The sequence below is a fragment of the Kryptolebias marmoratus genome, linkage group LG18 (genome assembly GCF_001649575.2).
Source record: "Kryptolebias marmoratus isolate JLee-2015 linkage group LG18, ASM164957v2, whole genome shotgun sequence".
NCBI lineage: Eukaryota > Metazoa > Chordata > Actinopteri > Cyprinodontiformes > Rivulidae > Kryptolebias > Kryptolebias marmoratus.
The window spans coordinates 11,746,443-11,765,723 of record NC_051447.1 but is presented as its reverse complement, the minus strand read 5'-3'; the positions used below and the strand labels follow the sequence as shown (position 1 = coordinate 11,765,723).

Genomic DNA, 19,281 nt, shown 5'->3' with positions numbered 1-19,281 from the left:
CTACCAGTAAATACAAGTTTTCTGTCAGTGGGCCAAATTGATATAATATAGCAAGGAGTGAATGTGTCCTCCATTAAAATTCATCTGAGATAATTGTTTCTCAGTATGAGGACAAACTTTCAGAGGACAAAAAAGAAACTGGAGCTTGTTTATCAATTTGTAGTTTTGTGATTGGACTTACGAGCCAGTGTTTTAATGTTACTTTGTCTGTTTATTTTGATGAAAATAGTCATGTCACGAATGGTATTTAATGTTGCAGTTCGGATTTCTGTATCCCTATTTATTCTAATAACAGTATTAGTGTTATGTTCATAATTTGGCCTTGGTGAGTAAAGAGCTTCAGCTAAATGCAATCAAATTAAGTCAATTAATGATGTAATATTTCACTCCCAAGAGAAATTATTGCAGATTTTTTTTTAAATATTTTTATTGTTGCTGAGACACATTTAGCTGGATTAATACTAACCTAATTAAAGGCCTAGCATTCCTTGAAGGAATGCATATTGCCCACTTCCTTTCATACCAGCATTTTAAGCTAAGATCGTTTTATGAGGGGGCAGAGTTTGAGTTGTTTTGGGAAAACACAAAATCTGTGTGATAATGCAAGATCGATTAGTGTTTGAGGATGACTCTCAGCTACTACCACATGAAATTTGGCTCAATATTTGTAAAAGTTACAGAGTTACACCATCTTTGTGTAGGTTAGGGTTTATTAGCTGTGTTGGCCATTTGGAATTGGGTTGACTCCAGAGGGTAATGAGCCAAATGATTAGTTTTTATCATTAAAATCCATGCATTGGTTCATGAGGTATTTTGCTAACAGACAGACAGAGTTGACTGTAATATTTAATGGCAGCTTTAATATTAGAAAATAGCCTTCGTTAGTCTTCTCTAAGCTGTCTCTTCCTGCAGCAAGAAGTCTAACAACACTGTGTTATCCTCCCACTCACAGCACATACACATCATTAAGAATTTTACTCAAGAAGACAGTTAATTAGCAGTTAATTTCATACATACAATACATATATTAGACATTCTGTATACACAGCTCAGCACATCACATCCACACCTTTAATGAGAAACAGAATCCTCCGCCTTTATCTCTGCGTGTCAGATACACAGGCTCTAAGAGCAGCTGTCACCACTGGCACATCACAACCCATGGCTGTGTTTGCTTTGTTGATTGGACAGCCAGAGCATACACCACAGTGCTGTTTCTCAAGGTCATTGCTCTCTTATCTTATAAAGATTTATTTAAAGGAGCTACAGAAAGGATGGTAAAATGCAAAATATAATATGATGTATACGCAATGCACCTACCTAGCAAAGCGGCGTGGTGGTGTAAATGACCACAGACTGATGCAGGACACTTGAAAAGAGTTAATCTATTAAATAAAAATGCAAGAGGTTTTGGTGCCATTTTAAACATTTGTTTTACTTTTAGGCCATCTTGCTTCTTGTGAAATCAGTTTTGCATTTGTCTCCTTTTATGTTTTAGTCATCAAATCTTTTGATTTCCTGCTGCAACAGTAAAGTATTCACAATTACTTTGACAGCTGCATATGATCTAGTTCAGAAATTTTGGTTTCAAACAGCATTTTAGTTCCAAGCTAACTTAACAGAAGAGTAATCTGATAGTTTCTAGTCCATTTTGCAGACCCCTAAAAAAAGACATGATACAATTAGTAATAATAACAATACTAATAAATTTGTGCAAAAACATTGGAGCTAAGTGTATATGTCTTGTATTCCACTTTTTGTTTTGACAATAACTTTAGGAAGAGTCAAGAAGAGTAGAGGCAGATCACCAGGTTATTTTGGGCTTACGATAGTTTACAACTGTTCTGCCCTTGAGTACGTGTGCATGGAATCGAACGAGCTTGCATTCACGTGTGACCTTAGGAAGGACAAGAAGAATAAGTATGGAGCTGGCTTTGACTGCGGCACATCGATCGTGGACCCCTGCATTCTCTTGCTCAACAGTCACTCTTTGTTCACACACATACGTACACATAGACACACGCCTCATTGGCCAAATAGACTTACATATGAGTGACGGGGCCAATTTCTCTCCTTTTCCTCTCCTTGTTAATTTATGGCCATTGATCTACACTGAGCTGAATTTATATATACTCATCATGCTCTTTGACTCTCTCCCTTTCACACGCACGTACACACACTTGGGTCTTTTGTGTGCCTTACAATGCGGCGCAGTGACACATGCTCCTGCTGCCTCAGCACAAGTGGTGGGAAGAAAGTATAAGAACACGCTGAAGGACTCAGGAAGTGTGTGAAGTTGAACTAGTGGTTCAGCTTCACACACATGTAAATGAGCTGGTGTCATTTACTTTTAGCTTATAATGTCATTAAGAGGCGCATATTAAAATGGAGGATATTATCGTGAATATGAACAAACTTAGAAAGATAAGTTGATGAAACATTTCCTGGGGGTGGTGTCAAGGTAAATTACAAAGCAAAATCTTTGGAGCTCTGAGTTGCTCTTCAACAGAATCTCGACACTGAAACACTGCCTTAAGTCTTTTTGAATGATGATACCTTTACTACCTTCAGCTTGGTGTAATAATTTTACTGTTTGTTCCTTCTTGTTTGTGTTTGCCCAGGTGCCTTTCCATGCTCAGCAGACGGCCAGGTGCTTGGTGAGAGTGAACGTAGCAGAGAGCAGATTCTCCAGACTCTGAGCGATCTGTCTCGAGGTTTCCAGGAAATTGCAGACCGCTGTCTTCTGGTATTGCATCTGGAGGTCAGGTATGCAACAAAAATGAAGTAAAAATAAAGGTTTATATAAGTGTTGAACATTACCACATTCAATTTCAGTTTCTACAGTGTCAGGTTTGTAGCAGATTTATTAATATTCTGGGATTTCTTGGTACATTTTTCAGATGCAGTTTCCTAAATCCTTTACAAATAGAACAAACAAAACTGCATATTTTTTACGTTATAATTATGTTGTAAAATAATTGTTTTCAGAAGAGTTAATCAGGAAAAAAACAGATCAGTTTTTAGGTTATAGTTTAGGCTAACAAAAATCCCTTGTATAAAAAGGAGGTTGTTTTGAATTAAATTTTAGCCCATCTCCTCAAAGTAGTTGGATTTGAAAACCATTTTACACAAATAATGTTTTAAAACAAAATTTAAAAAAAAGTGCTGTACAATAATTAAATTTCTCCAGCTGTCACCATTTACCACCCATGTGCACAAACACAACAACCCTTTTTTCTGCTATATCACACACTGGCGCCGTCTTGATTTCTGTCAAACGTGACAATGAGCCTGAACACATCAAGATCCTTATTTTCATGTTGTGACTGTCAACGGACACATCCAATGATGCAATGCTGCCAGAAGGTGTTGCATTTGTCTCGACTTTTTTTTTCATAAGATACGATATAACTGTATTGCTACAGCTCTGTTTTATCGCTCAAGAAACTGCAAGAATGTTAGCGTAAACATATAAAGTATGCATCACCTAGTTACTACATACCATACAACATCACAGAAGACATTAAATTCACTGAGCAAAAAGAACTTGTCAAACGCATTAGGTCAGAAGTGCATACACTGTCTTCAGTATGTGTTTTGAATGTCAATACCTAAGTTAATTTACCACACCATATACTTTTTCACTCCCACCACCACCACTAATAGTCCTCCATCATCCTTTTCCATCTTTTTTCCATCCCTCCCTATAGTCCATTGTGTAGCTTATGCAATATTGTTGATGATTTCAGTAGAAAACCCTCCCTGAGGCTGATGTCTAGCTATATGCTACACTCCATTGAGTCTCGCCATCTCGTGAATTTCCCCTGATAGTGGTACCAACTAAATGAAGCCATGAAAAAAAAAAGAAAGAATAAAGGGGGAACGAAGGAAGAGACGGAAGAGAGATGAGTGAGGTTAAAGTGTTGGTGGGGGTTAAAGAAAGTATCTACAGAAGCTAAGTGGGAGAAATGATTGAAGAGCAAAGAGAGCGTGATCAGTGACTGAGGCATTTAATATGTGGAGTTTTTTTGTGTTTAGTTTTTTTGTTTACCTTAAGGGGGAAAGACGTTCACCCATATCATTTCATACCCTAACACTCTGGGCACTGTGATTATGAGATTATGAAATTATGAAAGTATCGACTTTTTGAAACTGGACAAACAATAGCCTTATATGGTCCTGAAGGGTATAAAACAAAGCTGTAGGTTTTAAAGTAAACACAGAAATGGAGCATGTTGTAAAAAGGTTTGAAAGTGATATATGGTGTATAGGTAGTACCAATAACAGTTGGATTCTTCAAAATGTTTCTTTTAGCTGCTTAACAAATCATATCCAAGTTACAGTTCTGTAATGTTTAGGACGTATAGGCCTTCATTTTTATATGTGTTTTCTTTGCTGAGTGTCCTTTGTAGATAATGACTGCATAAAATGTGGAACCTTTGAACACCATCCAAGTATTGATTTCATACTTGTTGATGCTTTGTCAGCTTTTACTGCAGCTGTTTTCACTTGTTTGTTTGTGAGTTTTGTCTTTAGCAAGTTAAACACATCTTGATCACGTGACTGTCTCAACTAATGCAAAATGTTTCACCTTTTTATCTTTATGAACTTCTTGGTTGTTTTTGGTATTTGGATCATGGCTCATCTGTTCTGTGAAGTGTTAACCAATCAGCTTTGTGTTTTGTCTAAATCTGAGCTTGGAATACATACATATAAAATTCAGAAGATATTTGGATGCTTCTGATGCTGTTCCAGAACTGTACTGCCTTTTTAAAGATATTTTAGGTGAAGCTTAATCTGTTCTTTCTATTCTTGAGACTTATTAATACTTTTTGAATCCTGTGTACATCATCTGTACTTACTATCATGAAATCTTCTCTGCTTAGGGTAATGCTAGGAACTGAAGAATTTTTATTAATTTAGAAAATGATCATTGTTTTCCTTCATGGATAAAATGCCTAAATTATTAGGCTTTTTTTGTTGTTATTGTTGTTGAGCTGTATTTTTCCCTCAAATAGATTTTTGTTTTTTCCAGCCTAAGGATGACTTGAAAATTAAGGGTTCACAAAACCTGTTTCCTTCAAACATCAGATTAGAATTAGACCCTGCCCAATTATTTTGAAACTCTTGTAAAATAATGTGTAACATATTCAAGTGTTAATTTCTAAACACATACTCTTTTTAGTTATAAATACCTTTAAACTAAAGCTAGGGTTTTAGATGCTAACCTCAACGTTTTGTAGTTTTTGTAAATTTTTGTAAAATGATTAAAAATGTAACCAAAAATTTACTGTTACTGTATTTTGTATTAACAGTCATCAGATCCCTAACAGTGCTTGGCCTAATGATATCAAACAGTGATGTTGTGGTATAAGTGGTTATATCACAAGTACTTGCACAAAAGGAATTCTAAAGAAATTATATGAATTAAAAGTAGATACACACTTCACATTCTACCCATTTATACACACAAGGACAGAGAATAATATACTAAAATGTATATGTACGTTCACATCTTTTTTTCTTGTTGTTCAGAAGTGTTGCCACAGTCACAGGTAATTTTAGCTTATCAGCAGGTGACTATGAAAGGGGTGAATTGGAAATTATAGAAATGGAACAGGTGTAACTTTACTGACAACTCATCAAACTGATACAAATCAAACATCAGAATATTCTTTAGCATATAATTGTCCATTTCATCACTGATCTCTATGCTTTGCTATCTTCTCCTGTTTCACTCCAGAGTGCATTGCTTCCATTACCTGATCCCCCTGACCAAGCAAGGAAATTACGCCATTGTGGCTAATGTGGAAAGCATGGACTATGACCCACTGGTGGTCAAACTGAACAAGGACATCTCAGCCATTGAGGAAGCCATGGGAGCTGCCCTGCAGCAGCACAAGTTCCAGTATATATTCGAAGGTAAGCAGGGCTGTGTGGGGGGAGTTTCAATGAATATTTTGATATGGTTTTCCCAAGTTTAATAAGCATCTGAGAGAAATCATGTTTGTTTTTAACCTTAGTCTCCCTTCCTTTTTCAAATTAGCCGCTGTACAGATCATCAACCACAGTTTTTTTCTCTTTTTATGAACCCTCTCTCTTTTCTCTAACTAGGGCTTGGGCATCTGATTTCTTGCATCCTGATCAACGGCGCTCAGTACTTTAAGCGGATCAGTGAGTCTGGCATCAAGAAGATGTGCAGAAACATCTTTGTCCTCCAGCAGAACCTCACCAACATCACCATGTCGAGGGAGGCTGACCTTGACTTTGCCAGGTCAGAGATTTGTTCTAAATTCCCGTGTTGCGAGCCAACAATACAGCTCATCTGGAGTAAACACAGCACCTTCCTTTTAGCGTCATACACCTAATATGCAACACTGGTTGTGCAGCACTTCTGTATTGATTTGCATGAGAGGTGAAATCATTAGACAAGAGTAGCATTCAAATTATTTCTTATATTTCACTTTTTAAAAGAGATCTAAATCCCTGAATGTTTATGACACCTTGCTGTTGAAAATGACTGTTTTCTTTTAGATTTTACTGTTGTCATGACAATAGTTTCATAACACAAAGATAATTGATTTAGAGGTGGCAATAACGTGCCTTTTTGTGTCAGTCTTGGCTGAAATTTTAAGTTTTCCATATTAGTACATTACATAAAATGAGGCAAGAAAGGTCAGAAACAGAGTAACAGTCTAGCACACTTAGAGAGACGCACACAGGCATGCATAATGTCCTCAAGTTCAGAAGGCAACGGTGTCAACGTGCAAGGCCAACAGATGGTGGAACAGATTGTCCACCACTCTGTATATTGTGTCCACGTGGTATTTTGTGTTTATTCCACATTCATGCATTTAAATTTTGTGAGTCTACCTGATGTTTCCCTGTGCTGCCCAGCCCTGACAGATATGTTGGAAATAAAAGCGCCAACCTTTTTGTGAACAAGGCAAAAAAAAGTAAGCAATTCACTGTATTCATGAAATTTTTATTTTTCCTCCTCCTATTTTTTTTTTTTTTTTTTTTTTTTAAGAAGAGTCTGTCCTTGCCAGGAGAGCATATTGTAAAAGAAAGGGAAAGGCATAAGATAGAGAAATATGTGAGGGGTCAGGGAAAGAAAAAAGTCCAGAAGTGCATATTTTTAAGTAAATGGGTGAGTTTGGACCTCAGGTATTTTTGTTTGTTGTATGCAGTGGCACATTTCAGCACTTTGGCAAACCAAGTTCTCCAAAAGTCAAACACAAAACTTAGAGACAAACTGTAATGACCGGAATTTGACTGGACTGTACTGGTAGTGGAGGTGATTAGCATGTTATTTCTACCCTCTGTCAACCTTGATTATGCAGAAATGGAGGTGATGGCTTTTGTGTCTTTTTCTCTCCTTCTCCCACTCTCTCTGATTACGAGGCGTGGGCGGCGTGGAGGTGTTGATTAGGAATTGCAAAGCACATTGTTTACACATTCATGGCTTTTTGGATTGGCCGGCCTCCGGCTCCAAGATTCAGACTCTTTCATAACACACACAAAAACCCACAAAAGACAGAGTCACATACACAGACCTGTTGTGAATCTCTCTGCTCACTTATGCACAGTTCCTCACCAAAAGGTAATTAGCACATTTTATATATAGATTGGGAATTTTAATGAAGTGTTTATCCAGTTATTAGAACTGGCTTCACTGCCTGGAAAAAGTAAATTAATTGGATTCAATTACAATAGTTAATTTATTTTATTTCAAGCTTCAACTTATATGTCAAGGTTGTTGACCTTTAGGGCGACCTGACTCAAGGTTTATTACACAACAATATCTTGTAAAAAATGTTTTGCTTTTTGTATATAAACTAAAACTCTAGTTTGGAGTTTGTGTTGCCTCCCTCTGATAATGATTAATTTTTTTGAACACAGCTATGCATGCATGTGATAAATGCTTAGATGTGAACTTGACCCCATCCCTACTTGTCAATCACTTTTTTCTATCTTTCATCAGAATGCAATGGGGTTATTTTTACTAATCTCAAACATCAAAAACTTTTCTTAGATGCTTACTTGGTTTTCCTGTTTGTGGTCGACTGCTCCATCTCTTGCTGTAGTTTGTTCACTTCTTCATCTGTCACAAACCAGTCCTGCCTGGTTGAAGTAAAACCCATTGCTTCCACCCCACCAGTGTGGACATGTCACTGAGGAGGTCAAATTGAAAACTCTGGTGCACTTCTAATTTATGTCACAATTAAACTCTCAATGGAATATGGTTAATAAATAAAACACACTCCACGTTGTTTGTACAGATTCATATGTACAATACATACCCCATTTTTAGATGAAGCAATTTTATTCTGAAGATACTGAAAAAGTTAACATTGTTTGATTTGAATAATCAGTGGAAAACAGTCAAAAAATGGGACTAAAAGATTATTACCACTTTTGAAGAAAGAAGAGGAGAAAAGGAAGTCCTCATAGCAGGAAATCTGCTTTAAGGGAAGGCTGCAGGGGCTTGCCTATATGTTTTTATGGATGCGTGTTCATCTGTGTTTGTGTTTTGGGTTTAACTGTGTGTAAAAGATCCTGGACACAAACAACATAACGGGCAATGATCTGAGATAAAACTACAGTGAGGCCTGGTAACCAGCTCTGCAGAACAAATGAACACATGCACCTACACACACACACCCACACACACACACACATATAATTTGACTGTGCTTTGTCTGTATAAAAGACAGATTAAGAAACAGTGCCACCTTGTGGTTGAATCAGGGCTTTTGTACTGTAAAATAAAAAAGTAAACAAGTCTATGAAAACTTACAGTATATAAGTAGCTAATATTGCACCAGCTAATATAACCCAAGTGTGTGTGTGTGTGTGAGAGAGAGGGAGAGCGAGAGAGAGAGAGATAGCAGGTGTATTTGTTTTGTCCTATAACAGTCTCTTGTCACTCAGTCAGAAGTTTGGCAGCAACATAAGCTTGTAAGTCAAGGTCAAACACACACACAAACATAAGTGGACACACACACACTCATACCATCTGCTCAGAGTCGGTTCTGTGGCTCATCCTGCAGACCTGTGTATCACTGCAAAGTCATCTCTGGGGGTGTGGGTGTGTGTGTGGGTGTGTATTGACTGCACTCTCAGCCATATCACTCCTCTGATCACCTCTTATTGTCCCTTGTAGCCACCTCTCTCTCTGTTTATGCTTATTGGTAGTTTCTTGACAGGAGAAGCGATAAGATAAACAAGAGAAGTTGTTTGTGAGCCCTTTATCTTGAAGACCAGAAGCCCCAATAGTTACTCATGATAGAAAATCCCCAAATAGATTTAGTAACCCTTAGAAAAGCATTTCACCTCTCATTTTAAGTACAGTTAACCTTTTGATTTCAACACTAAAATAACAGCAGAATATTTTAGTGGCTGAGACATATTTTTATAAGCAAAATTAAAAACGAACTAAATTGTACATTTAGACCTATTTACTTGATGCTCATGTAAAAAAAGACTTTGAGGTACTTCTTATTTGGTGCTTTTTGTGCAGTACTTTGATTATGCCAAATAATGCATTGAAAGAATACATTGCATCTGATTTTGTTGAGAAGAAAATATTTTAATTTTGCTTGCTCTAATAAAGTAACAGAATTTAAATTCTAGCTAGATGTAATGGCAAACAAATAAAAGCATACAATAAATTGACTAAACAAATGTTAGATACCAGTTTAGAGCTGCTGATTCTCCATCTGTTTCCCCTACACTATCTTCATATTACCATTTTCTTTTTGTTTTTTGTCACGGCTTGGAAAAAACCCCTGAAAATACCACATTTTAAATGCCTGGATGATCCAGCATAAAGAGCCAGAACAAAAATGTTTGCAAAGTGCACTTTTTATATTTGCTTGCAGGAGTTCCTAAAGCTTAGCGCTGACTATTGTGATCGTTTTTTGAGGCAATGCAGCCCCACCACTGATACAGCGCTGCAGTACGAGAAAAAGCTTCTGAAGACACAATTCTTAACACTTGAGCCATATTTTGTACAAGAATGTGTTTAGACACAGTAAGAGTGACCTGCAGCAGAGGAAAGACTGAATAAATGATCTCCTTTGTCAGTGTAAACATCTTTTATCTGCAGTAGCATTTAGGGTGTGTTTCTGTGCACAGACTGAAGCATTGTTACACTTAAGGTGAAGCTCTGAGCTGTCCAGTGACCCATGTAGGCAGGTTGCAGACTGTCATAACACCCATTGCAGACTCACAGCCGCTTAGCCAACCAGTTAGGCTAAACAGCAGTCTGACAGTCTCACTCTGGAGACACCCCAGGGTTCAGCCCATCTCACCTACCTGTCTGCTGCTGGAAATTACTGCAGTGTTCCAGTGTGCATGTGTGTAATGTACAAGAAGCTTTTGTACTCTGTGTTTTCCCAAAGTGTACCCCCCCACCCCACCACCCCCCCCACCCCCAGTACCTGTGCATCTCTGAGAATCAGAATGTCGGCAAATAAACTGTCTTTCGTGTGCGTGTGTGTCAAGGTGACAGGCTGCTGTGTCCTCAGAGAATGTGGTAATAAGTACAGTTGACGGCCATGTCAGGAGGTAGTGGGTGTCAACAGATAAAAGCGTTTGTATTTAAGCCAGGTTGCAGTACACTGTCGCTTCTGTCTCCCTCCCTGTCACCTTGTGTTTCTTACTTTATCTCTCTCCTTCCACTCTTGGTCCTTTTTTTCCTTCGTCTTTTTTTTTTTTTTGTTATAGTCCAATCACCTGCGCTGCCTCTGCTGAATTGAAATTCTTCTTCTCTCCATCTGCCTTCAGTCTCTCTCTTCTCCTGCGCCTGTTTTCTGTGTTGATGATGCCATTCACTGGGACTGGTCTTTGTTGATGAAGCCTGTATGTGTTTAAATATATGCACACCTCACAGCATGATGGCAGTTGTCTTTGCTGATGAAGCTAGTTAGAGTTTGTGCATGTTGCGTGCTCCCATCATTGTGTGTGTTTTTTGTGCGTAGTGCAGCATGATGAGACTGGTCTTTGCTGATGAAGCTTCAGTTTGAGTCTCTGCAAACCTTTGCTCATTACCAGAGGAGAGACAAATGCAGCGCTCTGGGGGGAGACAGAGACGGAAGGGAGCGAGAGAGGCATTACTGATAAGCAGAAAGAGCCAAAAAGATATTTACACTAAGATTACAACTAAGATTACATATTTAAATTTAACAGTACCGTACAATAAAGCTAGATTTTAACTTATAATTTAAAAAAAAACATCACCCTTGGCCTTAAGATTTATGAAAATGAACTAAATGTACTTTAACTACATTTTATAGTCAAATTTAAAAACATACAAAAAGATACATTTCTTAAACACGACATTAAACCTGTTAAAATATAATTAGACTGCAGCTAAGACTGGATTTGACAGAACTTGGTTTCCAGTTGTCATAGTAACACATGCTTTCCAGCACTACAGTTAGATATTACTACTGTCAGAGCAGAGGAGGGAAGATTTATTAGAGAAAAACATAAAAGAAGTGAAGCAAACTGGCTTACAGCTTTTTTTAGAGAGGGAAAATGTAGTGCCACACACCTGAGTGGCTGATCTCAAGGAAAAATAAAGCCAGTAAAAAGGGTTGCAGGTTCAAAAATGTCAGGGTCCACAACAGGTCTATGTGTGCATAATCTGAAGGGCAGGATAAATGCGCAAGCATCTTCTGTAGTTTACAACTGGAAGACAACAAAAATAAGCATCATAGCCAATGTGTGTGTCTCAGCAAAATGTGTTTTTTTTTTACCTATACTACATTACAAAATAATTAAATTGAATATTTAATGGTTTTATTAACCACATGTATCTCGAAAGTGAAGGTTTTTTTCATTGTGTTCAAATGTTTTGTTTACATTGTGACTAGTCTTTGCAAAACAAAAGAAAAACTGAAAATTTGCTTTTTTTCCTTGCACTTTTCTTATAACTTTGAGTCCCCGACTAGTCTCCAACAGCTGCAGTCCAGTGAGATGCTACCTTTACTGAGCAGCCAAGTTGAAGAACACACCACAGCCCAGCCTTATATTGCTTGAACTTTAAGAAAGGAGTTTGTGTTCTTGCTTTATAGTGGAACTTATGGTTGCCTTAAATGTGGTTATAAATTTTCAAGTGAGACAAAAATGACAGGAAGCAAGTGAAACACGTTTTTTGTTGCTCCCAACCTAGGGGTTTGTTACAGCAGCAACAAGCTTTGGTTCCAGCTGATAAAGAGGTTGATTCTTACACTTGCCCATTATTTCTTCCCTTCTTTTTCATCTCTCCCCACTAACTAATGTGTTGTTCCAAACGTGCTGACAGAGGCAGCCGGTAATGGCTTTAATATCGTGCACGCTAGAAATGAGGGGAAATGAATTGTGCTGAATCTCATCTTTCTCTCACTTTTCCCACTCCCCACTGTTTCTCTTGTGCCATTGTCATGTGTCCGTCCTGCACCGTATCCCTGCATCGTAAATTTATTTAATATTTTTGGCATATGAGGGAAGGCAGGGGGAAGCTAATTAAAATTTAATAGAACCCACTCCATGGAGGCATGTTGACGCACGCATACACAAAAGCTGATTACTAAATCAAAACTCTTAAAGATTGGAGTTCTGGAGGAAGCAGGTGAAAATTGGCAAAAAATTACTGCGTGTGCTTTTGTGGGTTCGTGAAAAGGGAGGGTGCACAGAGGGGGGCTGAGGGCCATAAAGACTCTAAAGAGGAGGGCAATCAAAACAATTCACTTTGGCATTGTTTGAAAAATAAGGCTTGTTTCGTTAACTAGTTGCTACTCAACAAAAGGAGGGGGTGAGTGTGTGTTTGTGTGTTATTGATGTCACAAGGGGTTCTTTCTTGATGGTGGGGTGCGGAGAGATTTTAATCTTATTAACAGCCTTTCCCTGTTCGGCAAATAGCTTTCCAACTGCTTGGGTAATGAACTGTTTGAAAGTGTTTTCAGCACACACTAACATACATCACTCAGACACATGGATAGATCGGCACACACACACACACACACACACACACACACACACACGAATACACTTTTTTCGTTTCCTGAACCAGCCCCCTCCCCTGTGTGATGAGCAGAGGCCAGATTGCCAGCTGGCTCAGACACCCAAACAAACACGCGCTTTTAGGAGCCAGCTGACAGCCAAGCACCTCTCTTTCTGTGGACGCAGTTTAGCTGTTTTAACATAAGTTGCCACAGAAAGAATGACAAACTGAACTGTAGATTTAGTTTTCCTCTGCAGTTAAAAATGGAAGGCCTAGTCTTCATTCAGGGAACACATAATGTCCGTCACCTTTCATGCCAGTTTTAGACTCTGTTAATCTTGTGTTTAGAAATGAGGGAGTTGCAGATGTTTTGGTCAAACCTTGAAAATAATGTTATGCGCAAACTTATGTGACATCACAAGATGTAACCCTCAGACTATCAACTACTACTACATCAAATTCTAGCTCATTATACATTAAACTGACTGATTTACAGCCATAGTTATTTATTATAGTTATTTTCTCTTTTTTGGACAATTATTTGTCACACAGCATATGTATACTTTAATGATTAAGAAGATGAAGGGGCATGTTAGGGCATTTAATAACTCAAAGGTCACAAGCTCAGTGATGTAATGTATTTTAATATAGGACTAAACCTCTAACATTAGTCTTCCTTTTTTGAGCATAAACTAGTGGTATTCAACATTTTTGACAACTTTCTTTATAAAATGGATCAGTTCAAGGATGGCAACAAAAAGGAATAAAACCTTGAGAGCAGGCTGAAGAGTGAGACAGAATGCAAATGCTTTGATGATCAAGGGCATCACTTGTCAAGAGAAGGCCATAAAAACAGATATTATGCACCTCCTTTCCTCATTTATCTTTTTAGTGATCTGTCTTTTCATTTTTTTTCAAAGGCTCCATTTTATTACTTTTCCCCCTCCATAATTCATTCTAAAAGTCTGTTTCTCAACTGTTGAATCTTCAAAATGGTTGCACATAAAACCCAGAAGCAGAAGAACAGAAGCTCCCTAAGTGTTCATTAATGCCTCGTTAGCATTGAAAATGAACGCTACTAAAAGGGAACGACTCAGAAATGGGTGGGGGGGCCCAAACTAATGAGGTAAAACTATATTTCCTTGTATTTTTTTTTCCTGAGTCATATTAGAAATATTTGAATTATTTTTATTTTTTATGGCAACACAGAGCACATCTTTTGCCAAGATGCATTTTAAGGTCTAATTTTTTAATTTTTGCTGTCACAAAAAATGTTTAAAAACAGAACTCTCACTCTTTTTTTCCACATCTCTAAAGCCTCTGCAAGTGATTTTGTTTGCTTAACAGGGCTGCCATTATCATTCTTGAGTATCTTTGTGCTCTCACAGAGCAGCAGGAGTCTGTGCTGTTGAGTGACCAGCACCTGTCCTTGGCCAAGGTGGGTAGTTTATTCTAATAAAGGAAGCTTCTCTTTCTTCCAAGGAGGAAAAGTAGCACTGCAGCAGTTTAAACTGTGGTCCTCTCTGTCATTACTCACACAAATTCAGTAAATTAATTACTGAACATTGATGATGTATGCCCTCATCAGAAAAAGTATTGGCTGATTTAAAAATAAATTAAAAAAAAAAAAAGCCAAGTATTCCTTAAAGGAATTCATATCATTTGTCACCTTTCATCGACTAAGACTAAGATGATGAGAATTAACAGTTATGATGAGAATTAAGTAACTGTTTTGGTCAAACCTTGAAAATAACATTATGTGTGATATAATGCATTATTGAAAGATGCCACAATAGGGGAGTATGTGTTGTTATTGACTGTCTGCAACTACCACATCAAATTTTACCTCAATATCTGTAAAACTGGCTAACCCATAGCCATTCTTGTGTTAAGGTTGCTTAGCTGTGGCAGCCATCTTGAATGGGGTTGTCTCCAAAAGTTATGCAATTATACATTTACGGTCAATGCTTACTTTCTGGGAGTATCATTAAATCTGTTCAGTGCTTCACAAGATATTTTGCTGACACTACAAACAAATACACACACACACACACACACACACACACAAACAGACATGAACAAAACCATTATTGCATTTCATCTTTGGCACGGGTGATAATAATCAAACATGATTAATTTTTAGAACTTAATAAAAATAATTATTAGCTGGGGAAAATAAAATCAAATATTTTCACAGCATGCATAAAAACAATTGTACTGTGATTAAAAAAAACTGAACTGAAAATGTGTAAACAGAAGGGATGAAAAAGCTGCATTTTACAACAACATTTTCTATCATTCTACATTTGGTCCTTGGGGCACTTTGTGGGCTTTTTTTCCTTTTTGTGCTTTAATGCAGTGCAACACAGGAACATGCTTTTACTTTCCAAGGTATTTGACCTGATTTACCTCCAAGCAAAGAAAGAAAGTATGTCCTTCTCAGCACACTTTAATACATTACTTTACCTCTAAATCTTTTTTGCGAATGTTTGATTTGTACTTTTGTTGCCTTATCCAACTAAAATCCATACTTATCAACAAACAGGTCAATTATGTGCCTCAATCAGGATGTTTAACATGCAAAACTCCACCTTGAAGAATTCTGTAAAAACGTGATAAGCTGTACAAAGAATATTTATTATTTTATTTTATTTGTGCAATTTTAGTCAGCGGGTGAAAGTGTGAGCTATTTCACAAAACTCTGTGTCCCTCTGTGCACCTGCTTTATCAGTATGTTCCTCATGCTCTCTTTCAAATGGCCCATTGAGGCATTTGCTCCTGATTAAAGACCTATTCATTCCCCACACAACTCCTTCCTCTTTTGCCTGTCAGCAATGTTTCATTAGAGCAGTCTTGGTTGTTCGAAGCCAGTATATGTTTTCTCTTTACCTTCGACTCTCAGCAGCAGCAGGGTGAGGTCCTTGAAGTCCTATTTAAGAAAATTGGGCTTGACAGCAACAGTGGTTATTCTGGCTTTTGTGTTCTCTCTTTGTTGTCCATGTGCCTTTGATTCTGCATTGGAAAAAGAAAAAACAGAGGTATATTGAAAGTGTCTGTTTTTTCTATTTCTCCTCCTTACTTCTTTCCCTTGATTTTCAAGCTTTTCTTTACTTGCTGTGGCAGTCCACCTTTTTTTTTTCTATCCATAACATTTTTTTCTCCACCTCTTTCAGGCAGTACTATGAAATGCTGTACAACACTGCAGATGAGCTGCTGAACCTGGTGGTGGACCAGGGTGTTCGCTACACTGAGCTGGAGTACATCAACGCCCTGTCATTACTCCATCGCAGTCAGACAGGTGTCGGGGACCTGAGCACCCAAAACACCCGACTCCAGAGGCTGAAGGAGATCATCTGTGAGCAGGCCGCCATCAAACAGGCCACCAAGGACAAAAAGATCACCACTGTGTAGGGATCTGAAACAGGAATAGATAAGTGTATATTATTTGCAAGAGTAAAGATGGAGAACAACTTGCAGGAAGGGGGATATTTGAAATTGATACATGCTTTAGACATGAGGTTTTAAAAGTCTGTTGATGGAAAGTGTGTTTTTTCTTGCCTGATGTGATGAAAGGCACTGTAGTCAATGTCTGATTGGGAAATTACATCCCTCCCACTCTGAATATGGAGATTCTATAAGAGCTTACGCTATACTGACTCACCCTAATTGGGAGATGAGATGACAACCTACACAACTGCAAACTTTGCAAGTCTAGTTTCTATATCAGGTAACTTCTATTGTCAGTTTTCACTTTTCAAAAGACATGACAAATGTGCCCTGCATTCCAAAACTCCAACAATCCTCAGCTCTCCTTAACAACAGCTCCAGTTAAAAAGGGACCGTCTAGGACAGTCACCCGAACTTGGGCCCCCATCTCATCTCATTTTCCTATTATATACAAACTGCTGCTCTCAATTACACCTCTATCTCTCCTCTTCTGCCAGCCCCCATGGGCTCACTGATTCTGTCTGCAATAACAGATGCCAGATTAGACTGTCTGAATGAGGCCACATCTTCCGCCTGCTGCCAATTTAAGCTGGTCCCAAAAGATTTCCCTTACTGAGACTTGTATTATATCTGTAGTTGCTGAAAATCTGTTTATCGGACTGTTTTTCTGAAAGTTTGGGAGGAAAACTTGGGGCCTGACACTGAGTAAATGGATTTATTTTTTTAAATTGGTCTAAGAAGACTGTAATAAATATCTTTTTTCTGACATTATTTGGATTCTTTAGTAAATTGTTACATTTTCAGTCTTTGCGTCAAGAACTAGGTGTTGCATCACAATGCATTCATTGTTCAAACTTTTCAAAGTGAAACAATGCAATTCCTATTGTGTTTAAGTCTTTTAAAGTGAACCTAACGTTCAAAGACAAGAGGAGATCACAAATAACTCCCCTCCCTGCAGCTCTCCCTGTTTTTCGTTCATTAACTCCGCAGAGAAGTATTTAACGAGTGGAGGAGAGAGAAATGGGAGCCCTGTCAATACAGCAGGCCCAGCACAGGTCTCCTTGAAGCCCACAGAGCAATCCATCATAATGACACATAGGCTGAAATCGATGGGAAAACAACAGTGAAGCTGCTGAATGGTTCGCCTACTTCTCTAAAATGCACACTTGGTGTAAAATCTAAGATTTGCCCATTCATCTCTTCACTTTGAAACTAGTTTTGCTAGCTTGTATAGGGGAAATTTTAACATAATGTTAACCAACTGTATCATCCTATTTTTTTTTTGTCACACTGCAAAAACATGGCTTACAAATGTCCAGAAGAAGCCATACATGTAAGTCAAAACCATTTCTTCTGTTCAGGCTTTTATTTATAAACTAAACTGGTAAAACTAATGCATTAGTTTTCTTTTTACGTTATTTTTGTTTCTCTTTGATTCTGAATCCTGATTTTGTACATCTATTTGAAGATATTATTCATGTTTTACTAAAGAATGTATTGAACTGTACTACACAAAGCTTTTGGACTGAACAAGTTTAAATTCTTCAGTAGTGTTCTCTAGTTGTTGTTCCTTTGAAACACTGAAATTTCTCATTTTGGCACACATTATTTTTCAGTGTCCACCTTAATAAAGAGAAAAAAGGCATCCTAAATTCCTGTCTCTTTTTTGTGTATTTAATGCAGTTTGCTTGCATGGTTTTCATATTTTTCAGTTGCTGGTGAGTGTTCAAACACACATGAACTGTCTTCCACACATGGCAGCCTATCGCTGTTTTGGTGGAGTAAAGTTGTTTCTGTCCTACTTCACTGGAGCCAGTCAGATCTAAAATCAACACTAGAGAATGTTCTTAACCTGACAGGTGTGATGTGCTGTGTGTGACAAGGCTTTAGGCATGAAGTTCTTCAGAGAGGCATGAGGGGAAAATAAACAAAGACAGCATAACACCTAAAAAACTGCTGATGTTGGCATAAATCCATGCAGTGAACTCATCAAGGTTCAGGATGGTATTAATAAAACTGCTCTGTAATAAATTTTACTGAATTCAAATGGATAATCTAATGCAATAAAGTGGTAACTCTGCAGCTAAATGTGTTGATCATGTTTATTTCTACAAAACTACACTGTCCTTTTTGTAGTTTGTGTAATAGGTTTAACCGTGGTCAGTAATTGCAAAATTTGGATCAGACTAAATTGGACCCATTCACATGTTTGTCACGGTCATCTTGAATAAATGCTTTATTAAGAACCTGAATGCATACAGTTTTTATAAAGGTATAAAATATTTTTGTTTACAAATTGTACAATTTTTTAAAACTAATTTAGAGTTCTATTTTACTTATGGTTGACAGACAGTGTTCTAGCTTTTTTGGTGACAGATTGGACCTTAAATCTAACTGTAGGAAAAAATAATCTAAAATGAAGACATTTCATGTGATATAGTAACAATAGCATATTCACACCGTCCCTCTGGAAGCATCACATTTAGACAAGTTCCTTAACTTATATATGATTAAGTATCTCAGTTATCATTTAGCTATCAAATTTAAGACTTAGTATCTCATAATTATGACTTAGCATCTCAAACTTATGATTAAGTATCTCAGTGATGAGTTAGTTTTTTTAATCAAATAGTTGGAAATGGGCTTTCATAGTTTTCTCCTTCTGGTCAAAAATCTTTTGTTACCAAAAATTTCGTGGTCACGCCTTGATTAAAAAAACGAAACTAATTAAAGAAAAACTACAGTTCCCACAATGCTATTCGGCTGAAACTGTTGCCTAGCGACTCGAGTGAGTGAACTTGCTGACTAGCGTCTATGCTAGTCACTTACTTTAACAAAAATGT

General features: G+C 37.6%; 1 protein-coding gene across 1 annotated transcript in view; it reads left to right on the top strand.

Moving 5' to 3' along the window:
- exoc4 (exocyst complex component 4) overlaps positions 1 to 18,520 on the top strand; it is a 109,766-nt gene extending 91,246 nt beyond the window's left edge. Inside the window, exons 17-20 of the mRNA XM_017414901.2 lie at positions 2,622 to 2,766; positions 5,744 to 5,922; positions 6,115 to 6,274; positions 16,165 to 18,520. Of these exons, the coding sequence (XP_017270390.1) occupies positions 2,622 to 2,766; positions 5,744 to 5,922; positions 6,115 to 6,274; positions 16,165 to 16,402 (722 nt within the window). The 3' untranslated portion in view covers positions 16,403 to 18,520. The remainder of the gene's footprint in view (positions 1 to 2,621; positions 2,767 to 5,743; positions 5,923 to 6,114; positions 6,275 to 16,164) is intronic.
- The last annotated feature ends 761 nt before the right edge of the window (positions 18,521 to 19,281 follow it).